Here is a 23,004-nt window from a genome sequence, read left to right on the forward strand (position 1 = left end):
GTGTGTATATTTATAGTGTATCATGTGTGCATATGTATGGAGTGTATCATGTGTGTGAATATGTATAGAGTGTATGGTGTATTGTTTTTGCCTAACTTTGTCTCTAATTGAAGACTTTTTGTTCTTAGTTTGGATTCATCAACTTCCAGTAGCTCAGGGGTTACGTGACTTACCTCACACCAAAGACCCAGGTTCTATCCTAGACCCTGACAGGAGTGTTTTGTGTGTATTTGTATGGAGTGTATGCATGTACGTGTGCATATGTACAGAATGTATCATGTGTGCATAGCGTGTATATGCATAGAGTTTGTAGAGTGTATCATGTGTGCATATGTATCATGTGTGTGTATATGTATTGAATATATGATGTGTGTATAGACTGTATATGCATGGAGTGTGTCAGGTGTGCAAGAGTGTATCCTGTTTCTATATGTATAGAGTGTATATGTATAAAATATATAATTTTTTTTTATATCAGGAAAACAAAAGCAAAGCACACTTCTTCAAAACCCAAATAGACTACTAGCCTATACTCAAGTACATTTTTCCATGTATTAAATAAATAAATCTGCCACTTTTTAAATTCATAATGGCATGCATATAAACATATTAAAAAGCGTACGGGCTAATTTACATAATTTACTAGTATAAGTTATAATAGGAAATAATTTTTAATATGATACAACACATGATGTTTGAGTCTCATGTCACTGAGTTAAAATGATCTGATACATTCACTGAGCGATTCTATCACTGTGTTTAATCCTGTGCATGATTGTATGATATAGTTAATGCCACATGCACTGTTATGTGTTCTATCTTCATAGTTAACTTGAAATAAACATAGCAAAATGTCTTACATTGTCGCTGGAGGAAACAGCTGTGCTGATGAGGGAAGCGCCGAGGAAACAGGAGATGGGGAAACCCGATTGCTCCTCCATGACCCATTGGGGTACATGTGATACATGCATTTCTATAGCAAAGAACTGCAAATATGCAGATATTATAACAATCTATGGAGAAACGCACACCTTCTGCTCTCGTTTTGCACTGCTGTGGTTTGCTAAATAAATGAAAAATGAGTTGAAAATAGAGGAGCAGGAGTTTGCCGCCGTTTTCATATCCAAATTAAATTTAGTAGTGTACAGTTCATGAGCAAACGCAAAAGTTTTAAGGGGGCTGAATAGAAGTATAGGAGGGCTAAAGTGACACCCATGCTGTTTTAGAATTTTACCTGAACGTTTCTCATTGAGACATCATTCAGTTGACTTGTCGTCTTCAAAAAACTCAAAAAATTTTCTCACAGCTGCTGCGGTCATCGGGGGGTGGAGAATGGCGCAAATTAAACAACAATGCAATTGCAACAAATTAAGATGCGAGTTTAAGCAAAATTGCTATACAGTTATTTTAATCAGCAAAACAAGTGAGTATACTGAGGGTATATACGCAATTATTGCTCCTCAGAAGTCGTAATACCCAAACAGCTTGTGGAAAAAAGTAGGCATACGGACTATACGTGCATATAGCCTCAACTACACCACTGGTTTAAATCAATGAGCCTGTGTTGGAAAGTTCAAAAGGCTTCATTCATTTGATCAAAGTTCTTTTAATCAAACCAAACCTACTAAGTGTGAACAAATCCTTACAGTCAACACAATCTTTAAAAGTATCTAGCAACATAAAATGTAATCCCAAATGATAATGTGATTACGTTTGTAATGAATAATAATGCCTTGATGCTTAAAGCTCTTTTTCAGTCTGCCATGCTCGTCTCTTAATCGGCATTCCTTCACATCCACTTTGTCGGTCTCCGTCTTGGCTCTGGGGTCTCACTAGCAAGCCGTCAGTGTTGTGAGATCCAGCTATCCTCTGAGCTGTGTCAGCAGAATGGCAGGTGACTGAATTCCAGGCTCTCTGTCTAGGGATGGCCCTTTTTCTAGGGTTTGGACTGTTCATTCTTCCTCCATCCAGTGCGGATAGTATTCTCCTCCCCAGCTGAACAGCAGGCCCCATCAACGAGGACTCTGAGTGAGCAGCTCGCCGATACGGAAGAGTATTCAGGAGACAAGCTGTAGTGGGCTTACTTTCCCAAACTGAGGATGATGGGTGTCGAGGGAGCAATGGAGGTTTTGGTGTTGGATCACATACCTTAAAGGTCACCGAAGACAGCTTCCTTCTTTGGGAGATCCTGCTCTGCATCTGCTGAAGTTGAAGCTCAAAGTTATATACTTCTTCTGTCACCTGGTTGACACGCTCGAAACCCGCCAGAAGGCTGTCAACACTGGGCACCAGACGCTCCACGTAAGGGTGGACATCACAGCTGTCTGCAATGACAGATGTGTCGGAGGCCAGAGAGGAGGCAGATGATAATGGTGTCTGACGGGACCCGATGGGGCTGAGTGAAGTCCAGCAGTTGGAGCTTGCAGAGGCCTGAGACGATCTTGAGGGTGGAGGACGCATTCCCTCAAACTTCACTCTGTGTCTGAACTATAAAGAAGTCAAAGTAAACAGGTTTGCGTTTACATACTATAAGAAAAGTCAATAAAATGCAGTTATAAAATGTGTTATTGTCAATTAATAAGTCAAGTTAATAAGTCAATTTTGTGACATAGCTAATTCTGAAAACCTAGCCCTATATACATTTCTGGAGATCCCGAATTATGTAGCCAGTGCTATGAATGGCTGTATTTCATCTTTAAAACAAACGATACGGGGTGGTATGACGGCGTTCCTATTCGCGCTTACCCGCTGACCACTTACCTCCGTGTGGACAGCTTTTCCAATGTTACCGGGTTGTCCGGTAGCTCGACATGTACATCGACGGACTTGAGACGCAGAGCGAAGTTGATCGCGACAACGGGGTTCGAGTCCAGTGAAGAACAATTCCAGAAAGCAGGTAAAACAAAAACAAAGCTAAAAAATAAAATAAACAAGTAAATAACTGGGTGAGAATGTGGTAAAATCTGAAAAAGTGGTAAAAATCAGGGGGCTTCTCTTTTTCTGGATTGCTTTTTAAAACACTGGGCGGGTCAATTGGTACTTTAAAAAAAAAAACCTATTGGTTGATTTTGGGGATGGTGGATGGATCGGTTGGTGGATCAGTCAGTAAATCAGTCAGTCGACAGCGGCCTCTGGTGGATTTATGTGAGAACAGCAGGCACTAATGGCATTCGTGAGAGAAATTTGAGATCTGAAAAAGCGTACTCAGCGGCCTCTGGTGGATTTGCAAAAACAAAAACTGCTAAAAACTGTTCCTGGGATGTATTTTGCTCTCTCCAAAAATGTATATAGGGGTACGTTATCAGAATGAGCCTGGATTTAAATTTTGTTTCTGATTTTTCTAGTTGTTTCTATTTTTATTTATGATTGTTACAATTTGAGATGAAATGAAATGTCCAGAAACTTGACAGATTGTGCTGGCAGAAAATGATCAATACTTTTCCTTTTGGAATTAAAATGTAATGTTATGTGATTCAAAGATGAATTGTCAGTATCACATGATCGTTCAAAAATCTTTCTAACACTGATTTGGTGCTCAGAACATAATTATTTTCAGTGTTTTAAACAGTTTACAATTTTCTTTTTTTTTGTTAAACAAATAATTAATACTAGATTCAAAAGATTTATTCAGAGAATTATTTGATATAGACATCTTGTGTTTTATCTAGAGTTAGATTTAAATAAAGTAATATTTTGAAATTAATAAATAAATAAATAGGGGTGGCACAATGGCACAGTGGTTAGCACTGTGGCCTCACAGCTAGAAGGTTGCTGGTTGGAGGCCGGGCTGTGCAAGTTAGCATTTCTTTGTTTGCTGGTTCTCCACGTATTCACATGGGATTCCTACAGGTGCTCCGGTTTTCCCCACAGTCTAAAGACGTGCGCTATAGGTGAATTGGATAAGCTAAATTGGCCATAGTGTATGTGTGTGCATGTGAGCGTGTATGGGGGTTTCCCAGTGCTGGGTTGTGGCTTGAAGGGCATCCGTTAAAATGTGTGTTTTATATGTGTCACTTTATAAAAAGTGTTATTTTATATGTTATTTTATGGTTTAATTATATTTATTAATATGTTTTTTTTGTAATTTTAAATAGTTTTTTGTGCTTTTTATTATGTTTAATTGTCATTTGAATGAATAAATACAAAAAAAATCTGTTGTCTGTAAGCCTGAGCATGTGTTTACAAATTTTCATTTGTGTCATTTAAAAATCATTAGGAACAAACTTTGTCAAATTGATCCCCAATTACACAGATCCGTGAAAATCAGTGATTTGAGCATCTCAAGGCTAGTTGGCAAAGCTGTTTTGGAAAGTGATGTGCACAATGGTTTTTTGTTGTCATGTATACAGCCAAAATATAAGGAAAAAACATGACATGTCTTTAGATGGAAATGTTATAAACACCCCCTTAATTTCTCTACAAAATACATTTGAATTAATTAAATTTAATCTATTTTGATGACTTATTGAATGATTCAGAAACTAAAAAAAATAAATCTAATAGTCAAACATGATATTTTTACCTCTTTGGTCTTGCTGAGCCCCATCCACAGCTTGAGCCGTTTAATCAGAAACTGTACCATCTCATAGTCCTGTGGCTCCATGGAGGGTCGGTAAATGTCTGCTTGTACCATTTGGTACGTTCGAATCAATATGGCAGCACATAGGCGCCCCAGTACCCAGAATCCAATACCCACAGCAGACAAGCAGTATAAAGGTCCCACCACCGGATGATGCTCACACAGTCGTTGCAACCCTTTGCGACCCCTTAACAAACACAGCAGAGAGGAGCTCGCCTGTCCCAGTGTCCTAAAGCCCTCCACTGATCCTGAGAAGAGCTGTACGAGATCAAGGCTAAATCAAACATGATGCAGAGTAACAATACAGTATAAAATTCTAAATCAAAAACCCTGTACCATCATGCCTATGTGAGAGAACAAGAGCAACAGGAGGAACAGCAGGAACACCACACCACAGATCTGAGGAAATACCTGCCGAATAACCCGTCCCATCACCAACCATCGCCTAACAAACCGCAGAATCCCCACCATCTGTAAAAACACATCTCTCAATATTTGTACTTTAAGACCCAAACATTACAATTACACAATGAATTCAATTCAACCGAATAGACACCATTTCAAACTTTGAATTGTTGATCATTGTTGAAATGTAGCAGAGCAGATAATGTAAGCTCATGCAAAGTTGGTAACACTGGCCTGTTAATTCATATTACATAAAGTTACTGTATATGAGCAATGGGAAAATGATTCACCATATATATTATTATATTATGTTCCAGTTTTTGGGGTTTTTTTATATGAAAAATTGTTAAATACTATCAACTTAAAAATATGATAACTTGAATGTTCACTGCATAGACTATTAATGTAAATCAGGGGTGCCCTAACATTTTCATATGAAGGGCTAAAAACCAAATATCATTGAGAGCTGTGAGCTACAGGTAAATATACCAAACTATTTTACATTAAAGTTGCCAAAAGTAATTTTCTAGTTTAGTTCATAATATTTAAAAATCATTAGAAAACATTATTTTGAAATATATTATATTCAATATGCTGATATTGGAAACACCTGACATTGCGATATTTTGTTTTACTGTGATATTTATTGCAATATGAATAAAATTTCACCACATAATTTGAATAACTCTATTTGGATTCATTACTTTAGATTTACTGGGTTGATCAAATATTTTTCAGTGCATTTGCATGAATTATAATAAATTACAATCAAAAATAAATAAATAAACAGTGCTTTATGGTTTTCAGGGCAGTCTAACAGTAACTGTAACAGAAATTGAACAATCAAATGTGAAATAAAATGGTCATCATTGAAAAAATATTAACAAAAATATAGTTAATTTTATATATATATATATATATATATATATATATATATATATATATATATATATATCTTGTAATCTTTAATAGACAATAATAAATTGCGATGTGACTATTGCAGATACACACATTGCAATATCGATGCTCAAGCAATATAGTGCTCAGCCCTACTTTAAATCGTACTAACTAAACTAACTATTGTTTTAAATGATAACTTATTGCAATAAAAAACATAAACAATCACATTTAAAACACAGTGAAGTTCAATGATGAATACACTAGTCATGCAGAATCTGCCTTTGCCTTGATTTGCTCACCAAAGTCTTTGTATTGTCCTCTATTCGTAAGGTGACAGTATGTATATTAGAATCCAAATTACATCCTTTAAATAGAAACATTTCATTTCAGTTAGCCTTTTTGTAGATTAACAATAAAAAACATAAATAAAATGTTACATTAAATTTGAAATGACAGTCTCTAAACCATCCCCATCATTCTGTTTCTTCTCAGATGGCATGGCGAGCCAAATCAAAGATTACCAATTATGATTACGATTACGGGCCAACTTTGGACCACGGGCCCTAGTTTGAGCATCTCTGATGTAAATGAAAACACACCAGCACTGTAAAAAAATTGTATGACAAAAAGTCATGAAAAATAAAGTTTTTTGTTACTTTAACTTAAGTTAATCAGGTTTCAGGTACATTTTTAGGTATACAAATTTATCGTAATATTTTAAGTCTGTTTGACTGATTTAAGTTGAGATGACGAAAAAAGGTCATTTGATTCAACTACGAAATTTAAGGCAGGACAATATTTTACATACAGTGAGTCTATTAAATGTGCATATGTGTCCGCATGTGCGCTTCTCTTCCAGATGTGACATTTATAAATAGTAAATGATCTTGAAATTGTGCGCAGCTGACTGCTGTCAGATCTCTGCCTTGTAAACGCACCCTGTTTAATATCATTGCCTTATAAGAACAGGCAAACATCCTACTTTTTTATTCTACGAATGGTTACATCAATGAGTAAAAATTGGCCATTTGATTTCATACCATAAAATATTATATTTTATTTATGCTCACTGTAAAACTAAAAACTTACATGTGATTTGGCATTTTTTATATTTACAGTTTGCTAATGCTGCTCAAATGTGCCATTAATATACTGACACAACAATATATTTTGTACAAATATACTTGATGTAAATGACAAGGCTGATGTCTCTATTTCATTTATTTAAATTCATTTATTTTTTATTGTTATTTGTTTTATTGTGAATTTTAGCCATTAAGGTGTTAAAGTTACATGGGAACCATCGTAATAAAGCGTAACCATATGTTGACAAACCATTTTTTGTTTTAGAATAATACCTTTAGAGCCAAGAGGGTTAATAATATTGCTGAGAGCTGATTGGACTTTCTGGCCAGTGTGGCAGTGCTATGGAAGTCGGCAAATGAGGAGGGCAGTGAGCGATGTCTGGAGATGCAGGCTGTAGTCGTGTAGAGGAAATACAGACGTAGAACAGCAGCTGCCAAAGCCAGAAGTGCCAACAATGTCTGAAACCAGCTCCAGGCCTGCCTCAGGTATTGACTTGGCTTCCTGATCAAGGCTCGCACTTCAGTACTCAGAAAGCACAGGGCGAACAGCAGAAGCACAACCTAGAGAGATGACAGCTGTTAACATGACAACAAAAAGACAATCCTGTTTAAATTGTGAGGTTTTCTTCTATCGAAAGTTAGTCTTGTAGGAGAGCCAGTACCGTCAGAGTAACATGCAAGTCTGGACCAGATAGTGGAGAGATGTGAAAAGGCTGGATGGAGATGAAAGCAAGGATTCTGCCTGTCTGTGTTTGATCCAGGAGAATAGAGACCGGTGCCAAGATGCCTGTCTGTTTATGATACTGAGTGAACTCGATCAATACAGCCTTTGTACTGTTAGAGAGAATGTAAGACAGTTACTAAACACAATAATCTGATAAGCATGATGAGTTCTGGAACTAATAAATACAGATGTATGTGTAGGAAAGTCCTTAGTTCAATACCGGACATAGAGATTCGGTAGCAGAGGTGTCCAAACCTGGTCCTGGATAGCACTTGTCCTGTAGTTTAACTACTTTAAAATTTGTCTCAACACACCAGTCTGCAAGTTTCCAGTATGCCCAGTAAGATGCTGACTAGCTGGATCACGTGTCCATAGTTCGGTGACTCCATGTGAGTTTCTTAGCCATAACTTTGTTGACTAGGATTTTCCAGAGATTTTCAGTCAGGTTTAAATCAGGACTCTAGGCTGGTCATGTCATTATTTAAATGTTTTCAGTATTAAGGGCCTGCTTTAACCATGTTGTTTATGGGGGCTCATTGTTTTCATGAAATATGCTGGCTGATTGGGCAGTGAATGCTGTGGCAAGACAAGATCTGAGTTGTATCTGAGGACAAGTTACTCTAGACGACAATTTAGTAGCAAGCACAGACTGTTAATCATTGAAGAGGAGAATACAAATGGTACAAGGTTAGCCTGAGGCTGTTCAATATTGTGAGAACGTCCCTTAAGTATGCCAGGGATTAGTACAAAAATGGCATTAGTACAAAAACTGGACAGGAAGTGATGAGTTGAAGGGAGATGAAAGAAGGTAAGATGATGGGAGTGCAAGTCATAGATACTCTATGCAAACATGCACAACATTCATTCACTCATTTTCCTTTCTTTATTTTTCCATTTTGGCATAGTAAGCAAGTAATGTGTATTTATATAGCACATTTATCGTGTATGGACATCCATATGAAGGTATGCGCATCACCGTAACAACTGTCCCATAGACTTCCATTGTAAAAAACTGCCATTGACTTTACATTGGACATACCAACATACAGTACCAATCCATCCTAACAATATACTAATCCACACTAGAAACATACAAACATGCTAATCATACTAGAAACATAACAACATACTAATCATACAAGAAACATACTAATCATACTAGAAACATACCGATCCATACTAGAAACATAATAGAAACATACAAACTTACTTATGATGCTAGAAACATACTGATCCATACTAGAAACATACCGATCCATACTATAAACATAATAGAAACATACAAACTTACTAATCATGCTAGAAACATACTGATCCATTCTAGAAACATACAAACATGCTAATCAAACTAGAAACAATACAACATACTAATCAAACAAGAAACATACTAATCATACTAGAAACATACAGATCCATACTAGAAACATAATAGAAACATACAAACTTACTTATCATGCTAGAAACATACTGATCCATACTAGAAACATACCGATCCATACTAGAAACATAATAAAACATACAAACTTACTAATCATGCTAGAAATAAACTGATCCATACTAGAAACATACAAACATACTAATCATACTAGAAACATACTAATCATACTAGAAACATACCGATCCATACTAGAAACATAATAGAAACATACAAACTTACTAATCATGCTAGAAACAAACTGATCCATTCTAGAAACATACAAACATACTAATCATACTAGAAACATACCGATCCATACTAGAAACATAATAGAAACATACAAATTTACTAATTATGCTAGAAACATACTAATCATACAAAAAACACACTAACATACTAAGCATACTAGAAACATACGGATCCATACTAGAAATATACAAACATACTAATCATACAAGAAACATACCGATTAATACTAGAAACATACAAGCATACTAATCATACTAGGAACATACAAACATATTAATCATACTAGAAACATGCAAACATATTAATCATACTAGAAACATGCAAACATATTAATCATACTAGAAACATACAAACATATTAATCATACGAAAAACATACAACCATACTAATCATACTAGAAACATACTAATCATACTAGAAACATACCGATCCATACTAAAATCATGCTAACAACATGCTAATTTATACTAGAACCATGCTAACAACATGCTAGTTTAAACTAGAAACATGCTCATTTATGTTAGCAACCGCCTAGCAACACCTTAGCAATCACCTAGAATAGCCAAGCAACACCTTAGCAACCGCCTAGCAGAACACCCTGGCAATACAATGCCACTCAGAAAACCCTATCAACACCTTATCAACCACCTAGCAACCACTTATAACATCATAGAAACCACCTTTGCAACCACTCAGAACACCATAGCAACTGCCAAGCAACACCTTAGCAACCATTCAGAACACCATAGCAACCACCTAGAACAGCCTAGCAACCACCTAGCATCACCTTAGCAACCACTCAGAACACCCTATCAACCATCTAGTGAGAAACATGCCAATCCATACTAGAAACATGTTAACATATATGTAGTTAGATCTCTTTGCCAACAATTTCAAACTTCTTTAAAACTACTTCAATTATTTAAACTTTTAAACTACTTCAAACTTTCAGACTAGGCTTTCTCAAGCCTCCATAAAGTTTGTCTACGAACTTTACTTTTCTAGTTTTAAGTTGTCATAACTAAGACATCTTAAACAATGTCATTTTTGCATTTAGTGAAGTTTCACAAACTAATTTCAAGAGGAGCACATGATATGATTGAACACAGTTGGTCTCTCATCTACAATCATTAGCTAGCCAATCAGATTAATCCAAATTACTATAAGTAGCCTAGCTAAAATTACTTCCTTATCTTCGTTTTCCGAAGAAACCCCCCATCCACCCCTTCTCCCCCTTTCTTCCTTTACCACAGGGAGCTCTCGAGAACTACCTGATCTCGTACTCCCCTTACATGCTCAATCGACCAGGCGGGAGCTCTGGGCTCAATTATCTCCAAGCTCAGGGTTCTCTCCCGGGACAGCATGACAAACCTGCTAACATTTGTCAAACAATATCTAACTGTGAACACTGGAAAAATGCAATAACAGAGCGAATGACACTTAATGTCATTTATAAAACATATACGCATTTAAACATGCCATATTGGTTGTTCATTCCACTGTGGCAACCCCTGATAAATCAGGGACTATGCCTAAAGAAAGTGAGTGAGTGAGTGAGTGAGTGAGTGAGTGAGTGAGTGAGTGAGTGATGTGATTAATTCTATTGTCCTCATTTGTAAGTCACTTTGAATAAAAGCATCTGCCAGATGGTTTAATGCAATGTAAATGTGTTTAATTAGAGCGTAGGAGCAGGACCTGCAGACCCTCCAAAAGCAGAATTGGACACCCCTGTCCTATAAGGATATTTTGTGAATAAAGTTGACGTCATACCCTGTTGTCATCCACTTCTCTGTTTGCAGGTCTGACAGGATCTGTCGTGTGGATTCACTGTTGTTCCCAAGCACTAGTTCCTCTGTCTGACTGAATGCACATAATGCTCTCTTTTGCCTTGAGAGAAGAGATTGTAATCATTTGTGGTAAAAAAAAAGACTTCACTGAGGGAACCATTATTGTATTCTCTAATATAGTACTGCACAACAACTTATTCACAGACTGGCAGTCTTTCTCTCTCTGTGTTCTGTTATCTCTCACCACGTTGACAGCGCTGGAGTGTTTTCGCTGTGGGCTGTGGAGGTCTGCTGTCCAGGGTTGGCATGTGATGAAACATGAGCAGTCAGCATCAAAGAAAGTCGGCCAGACTGGAACTGGTCTCTGATGTCTTGACTGCAGACTTTGAGAGGTGAAAAAAATTCAACTTCTACAAAAGGTTTGAATTCATGTAGAAAATCTATATATGCAAATGATCAAAAAGCTAGAAAGTACAGCTCTTACAGTCTTGAAAATAAACTTTCTGTAGTCTTGCAGGGCCAGTTAATAGAAGAGAAGGGTTTTCATATAAGTGTGATGTTAATTTCTCATTTATCCACTGTTCTGCATTCATCCATCTGAGGAAAATAAATAAATAAATTGTAAAACTACTTTCACTGATTCATGACCATTCAAGTTTGCTATTCAGTTAAATTTTGCTGTTCAGAACTTTTTATTTCAAATAAGTCTATACATTTAAAAATTTATACATACAGTGTAAGAGCATATACTCTCCCCATGTTCGTGTGGGTTTCCTCCGGGTGCTCTGGTTTCCTCCACAAGTCCAAAGACATGTGCTATAGTTCAGCGGTTCCCAATAGGGGGGTCGCGGCCCACAAGGGGGCCTCTGCGAGCTTTGTGGGGGGTCGTGTCACATTTAAAAAAATTTTAGCAGTGGACAATTAGGAGAATGATCATGTTGCCTTGGTTCATTTTATCCCCTAGCTCAGTGGTCCTCAACCACCAGTCCGTAGATCAATTGGTACCGGGCCGCACAAGAAATCCTTAATTATTTCCGTTTTATTTATTTATTTAGTTTAAACAATCTTTTATTTTAAAAAGTCTTTTATTTTGAAAAATGAGCGTATTCTCCTGGTTATATCTCGGTCATTTGAGCACCAAAGTTTAACCCACAAATAGCAAAATGAGTAAGAAACAGACGTCCTTAGAAAGTTTCTTTGCTAAAGGAAAAAGGCTAAGTGATGGACCCGCGAACTGCCAAGGAATAGATCCGCAACCCACTAGTCAACAAACCAGATGAATCCAGCATGTCTGTGCAAGAAGATCAACTGATGGAAATCACAAATAACGGCGGCCTTTTAGAGGCCGTTCACATATCGCATATTACTAGAGTTTGCACAAGTTTGTTGTTTCCAATGGAGGTGCATGGCATGACAAGAAGTGACCGATCAGCTTCAGCTTGTATGGAATATTCACATTTCGGTAAGACAAATTTTCTCAGACAAACACAGAACACCCAAACACTGCAGTGCTTTGTACTTTTCTCCATAAATAAAACTTGTATCACAGTGACAGCAATGTTTTTCAGCTTGTCATCCACCGAGAAAACGGTTGATGGTGACATAGCAACCGGGGTCGCCACAGCGGAATGAACCGCCAACTTATCCAGCAAATGTTTTGTGCAGCGAATGGCCTTCAAGCTGCAACCCATCTCTGGGTAACATTAGGCTATTATTTGTGCATAAACATACCTAAATACAGTAATAGACATACCGTTTGTTTGAAAACAACATTTTTTGTCATCATTACTGCAAACTTATATGAGCGATAATATCATTAAATGTGGACGAGGGCCTTACAATATTTTTCAGGGAAAAAGGGGGTCTTAGGCAAAAAAAGGTTGGGAACCAATGCTATGGGTGAATTGGGTAAGCTAAAATTGTTCGTAGTGTATGTCCTGGTCCTCCAGGTGGGGGGTTGAGCTGTGGGCTAACAACCCACCTCGAAAAATTAGATGTTACGAAACACAAATATGCCGTGGCTAAATATTAACTTCGATATAAAACGCCCCGCGGAGTAAGTAAGTAAGTATAGAATAATATACTACTAATAGCGCATTGTAGAAACATTGTAGATTTTGATTATATGTCATCTAAAATACATAATCAAAAAATTGCATATTGTGATTTAGAGCTTCTGTAAAATAGTGTCTAAATCATATCAGCACATTCACAGATTTAGACAATTTGGACAAAATATATGTACAAAACATATTTGAAACCTGTGGAAACCTGTGTATTTATACAGTAGGTTGCCGTTTTAAAATTTTAAGTGTTGAATCAAATGGATTGTACAAGTCACTTACATGGTATTCTTGTGTAAGTTTTTTGCATTTTATTTTCATAAGCCTGTCTACACCACAGTTGAGTATAACAGATATGTTACCACTGACAATGTCTCTAAATCGTTCGTAACTATGGAAGATGAGAGAGCTCCTGGATTTCCTCTAATATATCTTTATTTGTGTTATAAAGATGAACGAAGGTCTCGAGAGATTGGAACGACATGAGAGTGAGTAATTAATAAAATAATAAAAATTTTGGGGTAAACTGATTGTTTAAATTTGGAAGACATGTCATCAACAGTGTTGGGGGTAATACATTACAAGTAACGTGAGTTACGTAATAATATTACTTTTCTAAGTAACAAGTAATGCATTACTTTTCAATGTGAAGTAATACAATTTAAGTTACTTTTTTAAAAATGTAATGTGAGTTACTTTTTAGTTTAATTAATTAAATTAAAAACATAAATTGCTGAATTAAAATTGAAGTAGTCATGTCCACACTCAATAAGAGAATTTGCTCCCTGTAAAGACAGACAGAAATGCTAATGCCAGAGCCTTACATTTCTGCGATGGAAGTATTCTCATTATTTTAAACACATTGAAGTAAAGGAAAAGGAGATTGACTCAAAGTACAGGGGTTTTACTTAACTAATTAGACAAAAAGTACAAAAGTAGTTAACACACTGCTTTAAACGTTCAATAATATGTATACTGTATATACAATATACATAGCGTATACTGTAGATAACATTATCCTAAAGTGTTATTGTTTGATGTGTTTTTTTAAGTAAATGAAGGTGTAGGTTATACAGTCTGCTGTTAATTGCAGAGCCCCTCTATTTAAAAAAACATAAAAAGAGATCTGAAAGAGATCAAGCCTTAGTCAGGTTAGAAAAAGTAAAGCAAAAGTAACTCATAAGTAGGTCCACACGGAGTCTGCGCGAGCAGAAATCCACAGATTTCCGCATATTTGAGCCCATCATTGAGTCTATATTTGTTTACTTGTGTAAATGGGTCTAAATTTATATTTATTCAGTTTTTTTGATTAATTTTATTAATAATATTGACTAATATGAAAGTGTTTATTTGATTTATTTACAATACAGTTTGTAAAGTATTATATGAGTACTTATCAATACATCATTATAAGAGAGACTTGCTTTGTTTACCAAATAAGTGGATCTAGATGGATATGTATTGTAACCATTCAAAAGTTAAAAAGCTATTATTTTTCATTTCATATATTAAGATTTTAGTTACAATACTCCCCAAATATATTCTGAAACAGCAACAAATGTTCGCAAATTCTGTCTGGCCCTACTCATAAGTAATGTAATCTATTACTTTCCATAAAAAGTAACAAGGTCATGCAAATAGTTACTTTCTAGGGGGAGTAAATTAATATTGTAATGCATTACTTTCAAAAGTAACTTTCCTCAACACTAGTCATCAGTAGTTTTCTGATGAAAAACTAAAAAACTAAAATGTTGTTTTACTCAAACACATAACTATTAATCATAAATCCCAGGAAACTCAAAGTGGTCTCTTATTTTTTTCCATTGCTGTACAGCATATATATGATTTTAACATTAATATTATTTCTTTTGGATGGATGTAAATGTATTGTTTGAGACTTCCAAGCTCACTTTTAATTGGGAGAATATGGGACATGTTAAAAGCAAAAATATTAAGATTTTAAGTCAACCATTAAATTACTACTATTTATTTTTAACAAACCACTGGGATGTCTAGGACATTTAAAAAGTTAGTTTCATTACAACACCGGCATACGTGAATAACTTACCCTGATAAATTCATGAGGTCAGGTTTCCCTGCTGAAGCTGAGATCAGTGTGTGTTTAATGGCGAAGTGAAGCCGTCTACTGTCAGCCAACTGCACATGTTCCTGATAGTTCACCATCAAAACCACCAGCAGGAAGAGCATATACACTAAACAGCTCTGATTAACAGCACAAAACATAAATTGGCAAACCATTAAAATAAATATTAACATTCATTATGGTCGAAATGCAGGAAAAATCCATTTGTTAATTGTCTCTGGTGATTAAATGTGTGTGGTCTTTGCTCACCCTCATTAAGGCTCTAAGTGTTCTCAGTTTTCGTGCTTCCTCTTTAGCCTGCAGCAGGCCATATCCACAGAGAGGGTGCACTTTATCCCTGAAGTCCTCCTCAATCCTTCTGACCTCAGTATCCTGAGCCAAACGCTCCTCCACCTCGGGATCCACCGGTCGCACCACAGTAGCCAGATATAGTGCTTGAATGCATATCTGCATCAGAAGACAGAGGACAACTCACATCAAGTGTAAAGAAAATGTTTTGATGTAAAAAAAATAAATAAATAAAACAGCAAAGTTTTCACATCTTTAAATATTATTTTATTTGTACTGTCAATCAATCACACAAATTAACAAATGAGAAGTTTGTTTGTCTGGTTTGGAATTATAATTAATAAGACATTACATTAAAATTTGTAATTTGTATATATTTATGTTGAAATTGTATTACAATGTATTGTATCTCCAAATAAAATGTACTTTAAGATTTTCTGACAAGTCTAATAGTGGATTTAGAAATGAAATCTACAAAAATCCCATAAATTAAATATTTTGGTGCTATCAAAAAGCACAGTATTTAAAATAAAGAGCTATACTATCATAACTATTCATAGTAACTATTCATGCTTAAATAGTCGTCATTAAATAGTTTTCATTTGCTGTTAAAACATGTAACTAAAATGGCAATAAAAACGTTGCTACATATTTTTAAACACTAAGTATTTGTAAAAAATATTTAGCTCACTGTTAGTGGTTCCAGCAGCAGGGCAGAAGTGAGGAAGGCCGACAGTGTGGACACCAGCCACATTAAAACCACAGAGCTGGAAAACCTGCTCCCGTACAGCCCCACCAGAGCCAGACACGTTCCCAGCAGACCAGCCACCAGCAGGTGAACCACACGCAGAACCCATGACGGAAGATGAAAGCCTGGTACACCACGAACTACACCTAAAGGACAGACCATACTGATGAAACGATGAAAAATGTGTTCATGTATTTTGTGATAATTCAGTTTTGGAGATTTTTGTTTGAGATTTTATCTCAAACTTATAAGCACTGCTTGTACCGTAAGTGTTTGGGGCCAGTAAGATTTAATTATTTATTGTTTTTAATTTGCTTACACTTTAATTTGATGGTCTCCTTTAAACATTCCTCTGACTATAAGTAACTAATTAGATTATAGATAGAGTAGTAGTAGTAGTAGTAGTAGTAGTAGTAGTAGTACAATAAGTTTCCATTAGTTTTTGTTAGTTAATATATTTACTGACATGGACAAATAATGAACAATATATTTTTATTACTGTTTTTATTGACATTTGTTAATGTTAGCAACAAAACAATAACAGTAGTTTTTATTAATCACAGTGCATTAGCTATTGTTAACAAACAATACGAATATAATATATAGAAAGAAAGAAAAAGAAAGAAAGTCCACCCAAAAATTACTCAACCCAGGCTCATTCTGAAAATGTAGCCCTATAGACATTTCTGGAAAGCACCAAATTCGTCGACTGACTGAGTGATCGACTGACCCACTCTCCTCCTTACCTAGACCCAACCAATAGTGTTTTCAAAAGCAGTGATTGACCTGCCCACCCATTTCCCTAAACCCAACCGACAGTTTCCAAAAAAAAAAAAATCCAGAAAAGATTTTTCAAATTTTCCAACATTCTCACCCTGTTATTTACTTGTTTATTAGTTTTTGTCTTATCTGCTTTTTGGAACCGTTCTTTGCTGGACTCAGGTCCGTCGACGTATGTGGCAAGCTACTGGATTAACGGGTAGCAGTGGAAAGCCGTCCACATGGAGGTAAGCGGTCAGCTGGTAAGCGCGAAAGGAACAGCGTACAGCCCCTTAGTATTCATTTTAAAGATGAAATGCAGCCATACATACTTCTAGCTACATAATTCACAATCTCCAGAAATGTATATAGGGCAACATTAACGTTCACAATAAGCCTATGTTGCATTTACTTTATTAATTTTAATTTTGAAATGAAAACTACTTGCTATTTACTCATCTACAAGTGGTTATAAACCTTTATTAGTTTCTTTCTTGCTTTGAACTCAAAATAAGATATTTTGAAGATATTGAAGCATGTAATCATTGACTTCCATAGTAGCAACAAATGCAATGGAAGTCACTGCTTACTTGTTTCCAGCTTTAATCAAAATATCAAACTCAAACAGGTTTGGAGCAAGTTGAGGAGTAAATAATAACAATTTTTTGGTTGAATTAGGTCCTAATTAGGCCACGTTTTTGATCTTTTTTCTGTCAGTATCTCAAAATTATAAATTCTGGCTCTGTGCTTAATGTAGGCTTACCAATGCGTGTGTTAGAGACAGTGCTTATGGAGTCGGGTGGGAGACTAGGGAGAAATGTGCTGGCCTCACTGAGCACTGAAAATGAGGAGGAGGACCTGTGAAATCCTGGTTCATATGTAGGTGTATCCACACTCAGATCAGACCACTCGCTACACAAGCTATCCTGGCTGAAAGATAAAACACAGAGATGAGCTAGCCTATATGGTATACTGTGTGTTGGTCAGTGCAGTGCAGAACTCACGTGTCAGTTGGGATGGTGTCATTAGGTGTAAAATGGCCACTGTCGGATGCTTCTAGATCTGAGGAAAGCGTGTTTGTCAAATCCAGGTCTGGTGAGATAGTCCTCAGATCTTCCTCTGAAGCTGGAACAAATGGTTCCATATACGCAATTATGCAGATAAGAATTAAAGGTTCATTTTTATTTTACATTGTCCATCTTACTATTTTCTTCTTACTTTGTAATTACCATGTACCATGCAATTATGTTGCTGGTAACATGGTAAATATGCTAATAATGTGCTAAAGATTGCTAGAAAATTGCTAAGTGTGTGCTAACATGATAACATTTAAACAAGTTAGTAACATGTTATGGTAAACAGATAGTTTATGTAAAAAAAATTATAACTCTGTCATCATTTAGTCATCCTTGACTTGCTTCAAACCAGTTTGGGTTTCTTTATTTTGTTGAACAAAAAATAAGATTAATTTAATAATGTTAAAAACATGTAACCACTGTCTTTCATAGTATTTGGTTTTCCTATTATAGAAATCAATAGTTTCAGCTTTTTTCAAAAGATCTCCTTTGTGTTCAACAGAAGATAAAGGTTTGGAACATCTTGGGTTCCCAAGGGGGAGTAAATACAATTTTTTGTTTAAGTATCCTTTTAATTTATGCAATCACCATTAATGTTTTCTAGTATCATTCTTAACATAGTAGAATAATAATAATATTAATAATAATTCCTTACATTTATATCACGCTTTTCTGGGCACTCAAAGCGCTTTACACGTAAGGGGGAATCTCCTCATTCAACACCAGTGTGCAGCATCCACCTGGATGACGCAGCAGCAGCCATTTTGCAACAGACGGCACACCACACACCAGCTGATTGGTGGAGAGGATCAGAGTGATTAAGCCAATTATAATATGGGGAGGGTTAGAAGGCCATATAATAAGGGAGTAATGCTAGTCTGGCTATTTATCCTGAGTTTGGAATGATCAGATTGGCTTACAGATTACAGATGAGAGAGCTGCTGCGATCAATCATATCACGTGCTCCTCTTGAAATTAGTTTGTGAAACTTCACTTAAATTTAATACCCTTCTTGGTTTTGTTGTAGATGTGTCTGTTTGTTTGTTAAACATTAATTTTCTTTTCAGCTTGGCCTCTTAATTAATCTGGGGTCACCACAGTGGAATGCCAACTTATCCAGCATGTTTTACGCAGCGAATGCCCTTCCAGCTGCAACCCATACACTCATTCACACACATACACTACAGACAATTCACCAACACCGCATGCCTTTGGACTTGTGGGGGAAACTGGAGCACCCAGAGGAAACCTACGCCAACATGGGGAGAACATGCAAACTCCACACATAAATGCCAACTGACCCAGCCGAGGCTCGAACCAGCGACCTTCTTGCTGTGAGGCGAGAGCGCTACCCACTGCGCCACCATGCTGCCCGTTTGTTAAACATACTAGACAGTTTAGCAGCATGCTTATGTATGAGTTAAAACATGCTAGAAACTGCTCATGTTAACCATGTGATCAACATGTTAATAATACTTAAAAAATGTCAGTAATGCTAGAAACATGGCAGCAACCTGCTAAAACATGTTCGTAGCGATTTAAAAGTTATTTTATTTCAGATCTGACAACATCTTAACATGTATCTTCTACAATGTTAGCAATTAGCTTGGCTCAGGGATAGCCGCATATACATTCATTCATTCGGAGGAAACCCACGCAAACGCAGGGAGAACATGCAAACTCCACACAGAAACGTCAACTGATCCAGCCGAGGCTCAAACCAACGACCTTCTTGCTGTGGGGCGACAGCACTACCTACTGCGCCACTGCATCGTCTAGCCGCATTTAGTTATAAAAAATGTACTGTTGTTAGTCAAGTGTAAATTTGTAAGTATTTGTTTTAAGTTTCCTTGGTGTACCAAATTTTAATAGTTGTCTGAATTCTTATAAGGAAGACTTATAAAGTATACAAGTTAAATGGATGACTTGTATATATACTTTTTTAAGCAACCTTTGTTGACACAGTTTATCAGTTATAGTTCTCATACACTAAAAAAGGTCAAAACTGCTTTTTTTTCCATAGATTGTTTATAAAGGCATCCAGATTTGGAACAACATGAGGTTGAATAAATGGTGACAGAATCTTTTATTTTTGACTTAAAGTGACTTAAGAGAGTATGGTTGCTTCTTCAAACCTGAAGACTTGGCTGGTTCTCCGTTGTCATGATCGGATGTTGGAGTTGACAAATGCAATTGTAGAAGGGCTTTTTTTCTCTTCAGAAGGTGTGTGGTTCCTGTCAGCTCAGGCAGCCCAAAGATACTATCGCATGATGGCCATTGATCCACACTGTGATGTTTAAAATAACACTTTATATACTTTTATTTAAAGGCATGTAGTAATGCAAATACTTATTTGCATTTTACTGTTACCGGCCATTCCCAGGATCTGGGGAATTCCAAAACTCTGAATCTAGTTTCTTGCTCTGCAGTGAATTCTTTGAGAGGGAAAACATGAAGATACAGTGAGAAAATGTCGTAAATGCATTGTTTAAATCATGCTTGAATCTGAATACAGTATGTGCTGATTAAAATGGAAATTGTCGTTCCACACCAAAACCAAGACAACATAAAGCCTCAATGGTATCAGTTAAACAATTGACTTTCTCTCACAGTGAAAGGAGATGGTCCATCATAAATAGAAGATTCTGGGTATGTTGGCAGGGACAAAAAAGACGAGCAGGTGAGATCTGGGTGACTGAGAAAAACATCCATCTCCACGGTATGGGACACAGGAGAAGGAGGCAGAGATACCTCCAGTGTCACCTACAAGACAATCCATCAGCACTGTGTTATTAGTAAGGAATTTTCATGAATGTGCACCATTGTTCAAAAAGTTTTTTGAAACTTTAATAAGGACACATTAAAACTGACAGTACATATACATTTTAGAACCTTCAGAGAGTACTCTGTTCTGATTGGTTGTTATTGGTCTACTGATTACTGCATTGCAAACCAAATGCCCAGTACTAAATCTGAATTTTAGCTTCAAAGGCTTCCTCAGCTCTTGTAAACACATTGATATGAACACAATGGTGTTAGTTTTACCAAATAGAGCCATATTCTTGAAACTGCATGCAAAGTGGATTTGCTTTTGCAGTGCATAATTTTATCTTAACATGTCAACAAAACATTTGTTTCTGAATTCTTTCAGACCTCAGCTACAACTACAGAAAGTCAAAGTAGAAGCTAGTGAGATACATAGGCTGCCTTTCGTAAATCTGTTATAAACTTTGGGTTGTGCAAGCTGGAATTGGTTTAAGGTTTTTTTTTTTTCTTTTGGGGATACAATAAGGTTTTTTTGTTCACTTTGATCTTTACAATTTAGCAGACCTTACACATTTACAAACCTTATATTACACATAGGTAGTATGTGAAAAACCACTTCAAAAATTAACTTTTGAATTATAGTGTACAATAAAAGTCAGAATATTATTTATATAGTTGTTATAATTTGATTTTTATAATTTTATATAGTTATTATAAGTTGATATTTAGATTTTTTCCCCATGCATCAATCTCAGAACACATCAGTCTTAATTTTGTATATAAGTATTATTAAGCGAAGTATATTTTTTGACAGAGGGCTGTCAGTGAGACATAAATTCTAATGTGCAATTGTGCATAGTTATTGAGCAACTTTTATCTTATAAACAAAAGTACAGCGAAATCAGATTTAATGTGCAATAAAAAATAAACAATGAACACGAGAAAGATGCAATATTTTAGAAAGTGTAAAATGATGGCTTAACCCCTAGACAGTAAGTGCTCAATGAGGCAGCAAGACAACTATTTTTATTTTTTTTATTGAAAAGAAAATCATTTAAGAATATGCAAAGCATTAAGTGGTAAACAAACAATTAAATCATCAGTCTTTAATCTCCAGTGCCAGCTTTTTTCCCCAAAAACTCCAGAAAGAAATTGGAATTTTAAGAGGTACTAAGTTTTAGGTTCTCTGAGACTTTGCTATGGTATATAATCCTGAAACATTATGCTTGCTTAATACAATTTTATGGACTGTTTTATGGACAGTTGAATGTGACACTAAGGTACCAGCACTAGCTCAATTTGAACAGCAGCCAGGTTGCTGGTTAACCATGGTGTGAGTTGATATTAACAATTATCTATCAAGACAAACCTTTTAAATTAACTCTTAAAATTGTTGAAAATCAATTGATTTAAAAGCAGTACCGATTGAAATCGGAAGGTTTTTTCCATTTAAATTCAGTCTATTGTATCACATTTATCATCTTATAATTATTTTAAAGCAGGGCTCATGTTCCAAAATTCTTTTCACTTGCAAATATCTAAGAATATAAAACCTTGTGTTTCTGGAAACCATAAGTAAGCAGTTCTGTAAAAGGTATGGCAGTCAGTTTCTTTTTTTTTTTTTTTTACTTTTCAGTGTAAGTCCTTTATGTCTTGTTTTAAGGAGGGGGGGTATTGATCTTGAATTTTTTTTAAATTAATGAATAAATTTTTGTTTATTCCAGTGCTCATTACCACTTATTAATTGCACAAAGTTGCTTTCGTACAAATATGATCAGATCATTGACTTTTTTAATCATTATTATGCACACACTGCAGAGTGTGATTTCAGAGTGTGATCCATACCTTGCTCTTGGTTCTTTGAAAGAGAAATTTGAGAATGGTATGAAGCGGGAATGTCAAAGCTGCAACCGTCATCCCAACCAGAACAGTCTCTGCATTCATCACCATCTGGGTAGAAACTGGACCGCTGCATTCGAAATTGTAACAGATTGCAAGAATAACCCATTTGTTTTAGGAGGAAGGATTTTAAGGGCAATCATTTGTCTGAGTTT

At 35.9% G+C, this 23,004-nt stretch overlaps 1 protein-coding gene across 1 annotated transcript in view; it reads right to left on the bottom strand.

Annotated features, from left to right (window-relative positions):
* Positions 1-1,391: 1,391 nt before the first annotated feature.
* pkd1b (polycystic kidney disease 1b) overlaps positions 1,392-23,004 on the bottom strand; it is a 55,705-nt gene continuing 34,092 nt past the window's right edge. The window contains exons 26-42 of the mRNA XM_056469151.1: positions 22,796-22,919; positions 20,795-20,947; positions 20,555-20,619; positions 20,320-20,471; positions 18,113-18,233; positions 17,872-18,038; positions 16,293-16,495; positions 15,563-15,760; positions 15,278-15,432; positions 11,631-11,743; positions 11,391-11,529; positions 11,130-11,246; positions 7,632-7,803; positions 7,243-7,530; positions 4,916-5,050; positions 4,523-4,837; positions 1,392-2,487 (exon numbers count right to left, since the gene is read on the bottom strand). Coding sequence (XP_056325126.1) covers positions 1,741-2,487; positions 4,523-4,837; positions 4,916-5,050; positions 7,243-7,530; positions 7,632-7,803; positions 11,130-11,246; positions 11,391-11,529; positions 11,631-11,743; positions 15,278-15,432; positions 15,563-15,760; positions 16,293-16,495; positions 17,872-18,038; positions 18,113-18,233; positions 20,320-20,471; positions 20,555-20,619; positions 20,795-20,947; positions 22,796-22,919 — 3,364 coding nt within the window. The 3' untranslated portion in view covers positions 1,392-1,740. The remainder of the gene's footprint in view (positions 2,488-4,522; positions 4,838-4,915; positions 5,051-7,242; positions 7,531-7,631; positions 7,804-11,129; positions 11,247-11,390; positions 11,530-11,630; positions 11,744-15,277; positions 15,433-15,562; positions 15,761-16,292; positions 16,496-17,871; positions 18,039-18,112; positions 18,234-20,319; positions 20,472-20,554; positions 20,620-20,794; positions 20,948-22,795; positions 22,920-23,004) is intronic.

The sequence above is a fragment of the Danio aesculapii genome, chromosome 12 (genome assembly GCF_903798145.1).
Source record: "Danio aesculapii chromosome 12, fDanAes4.1, whole genome shotgun sequence".
NCBI lineage: Eukaryota > Metazoa > Chordata > Actinopteri > Cypriniformes > Danionidae > Danio > Danio aesculapii.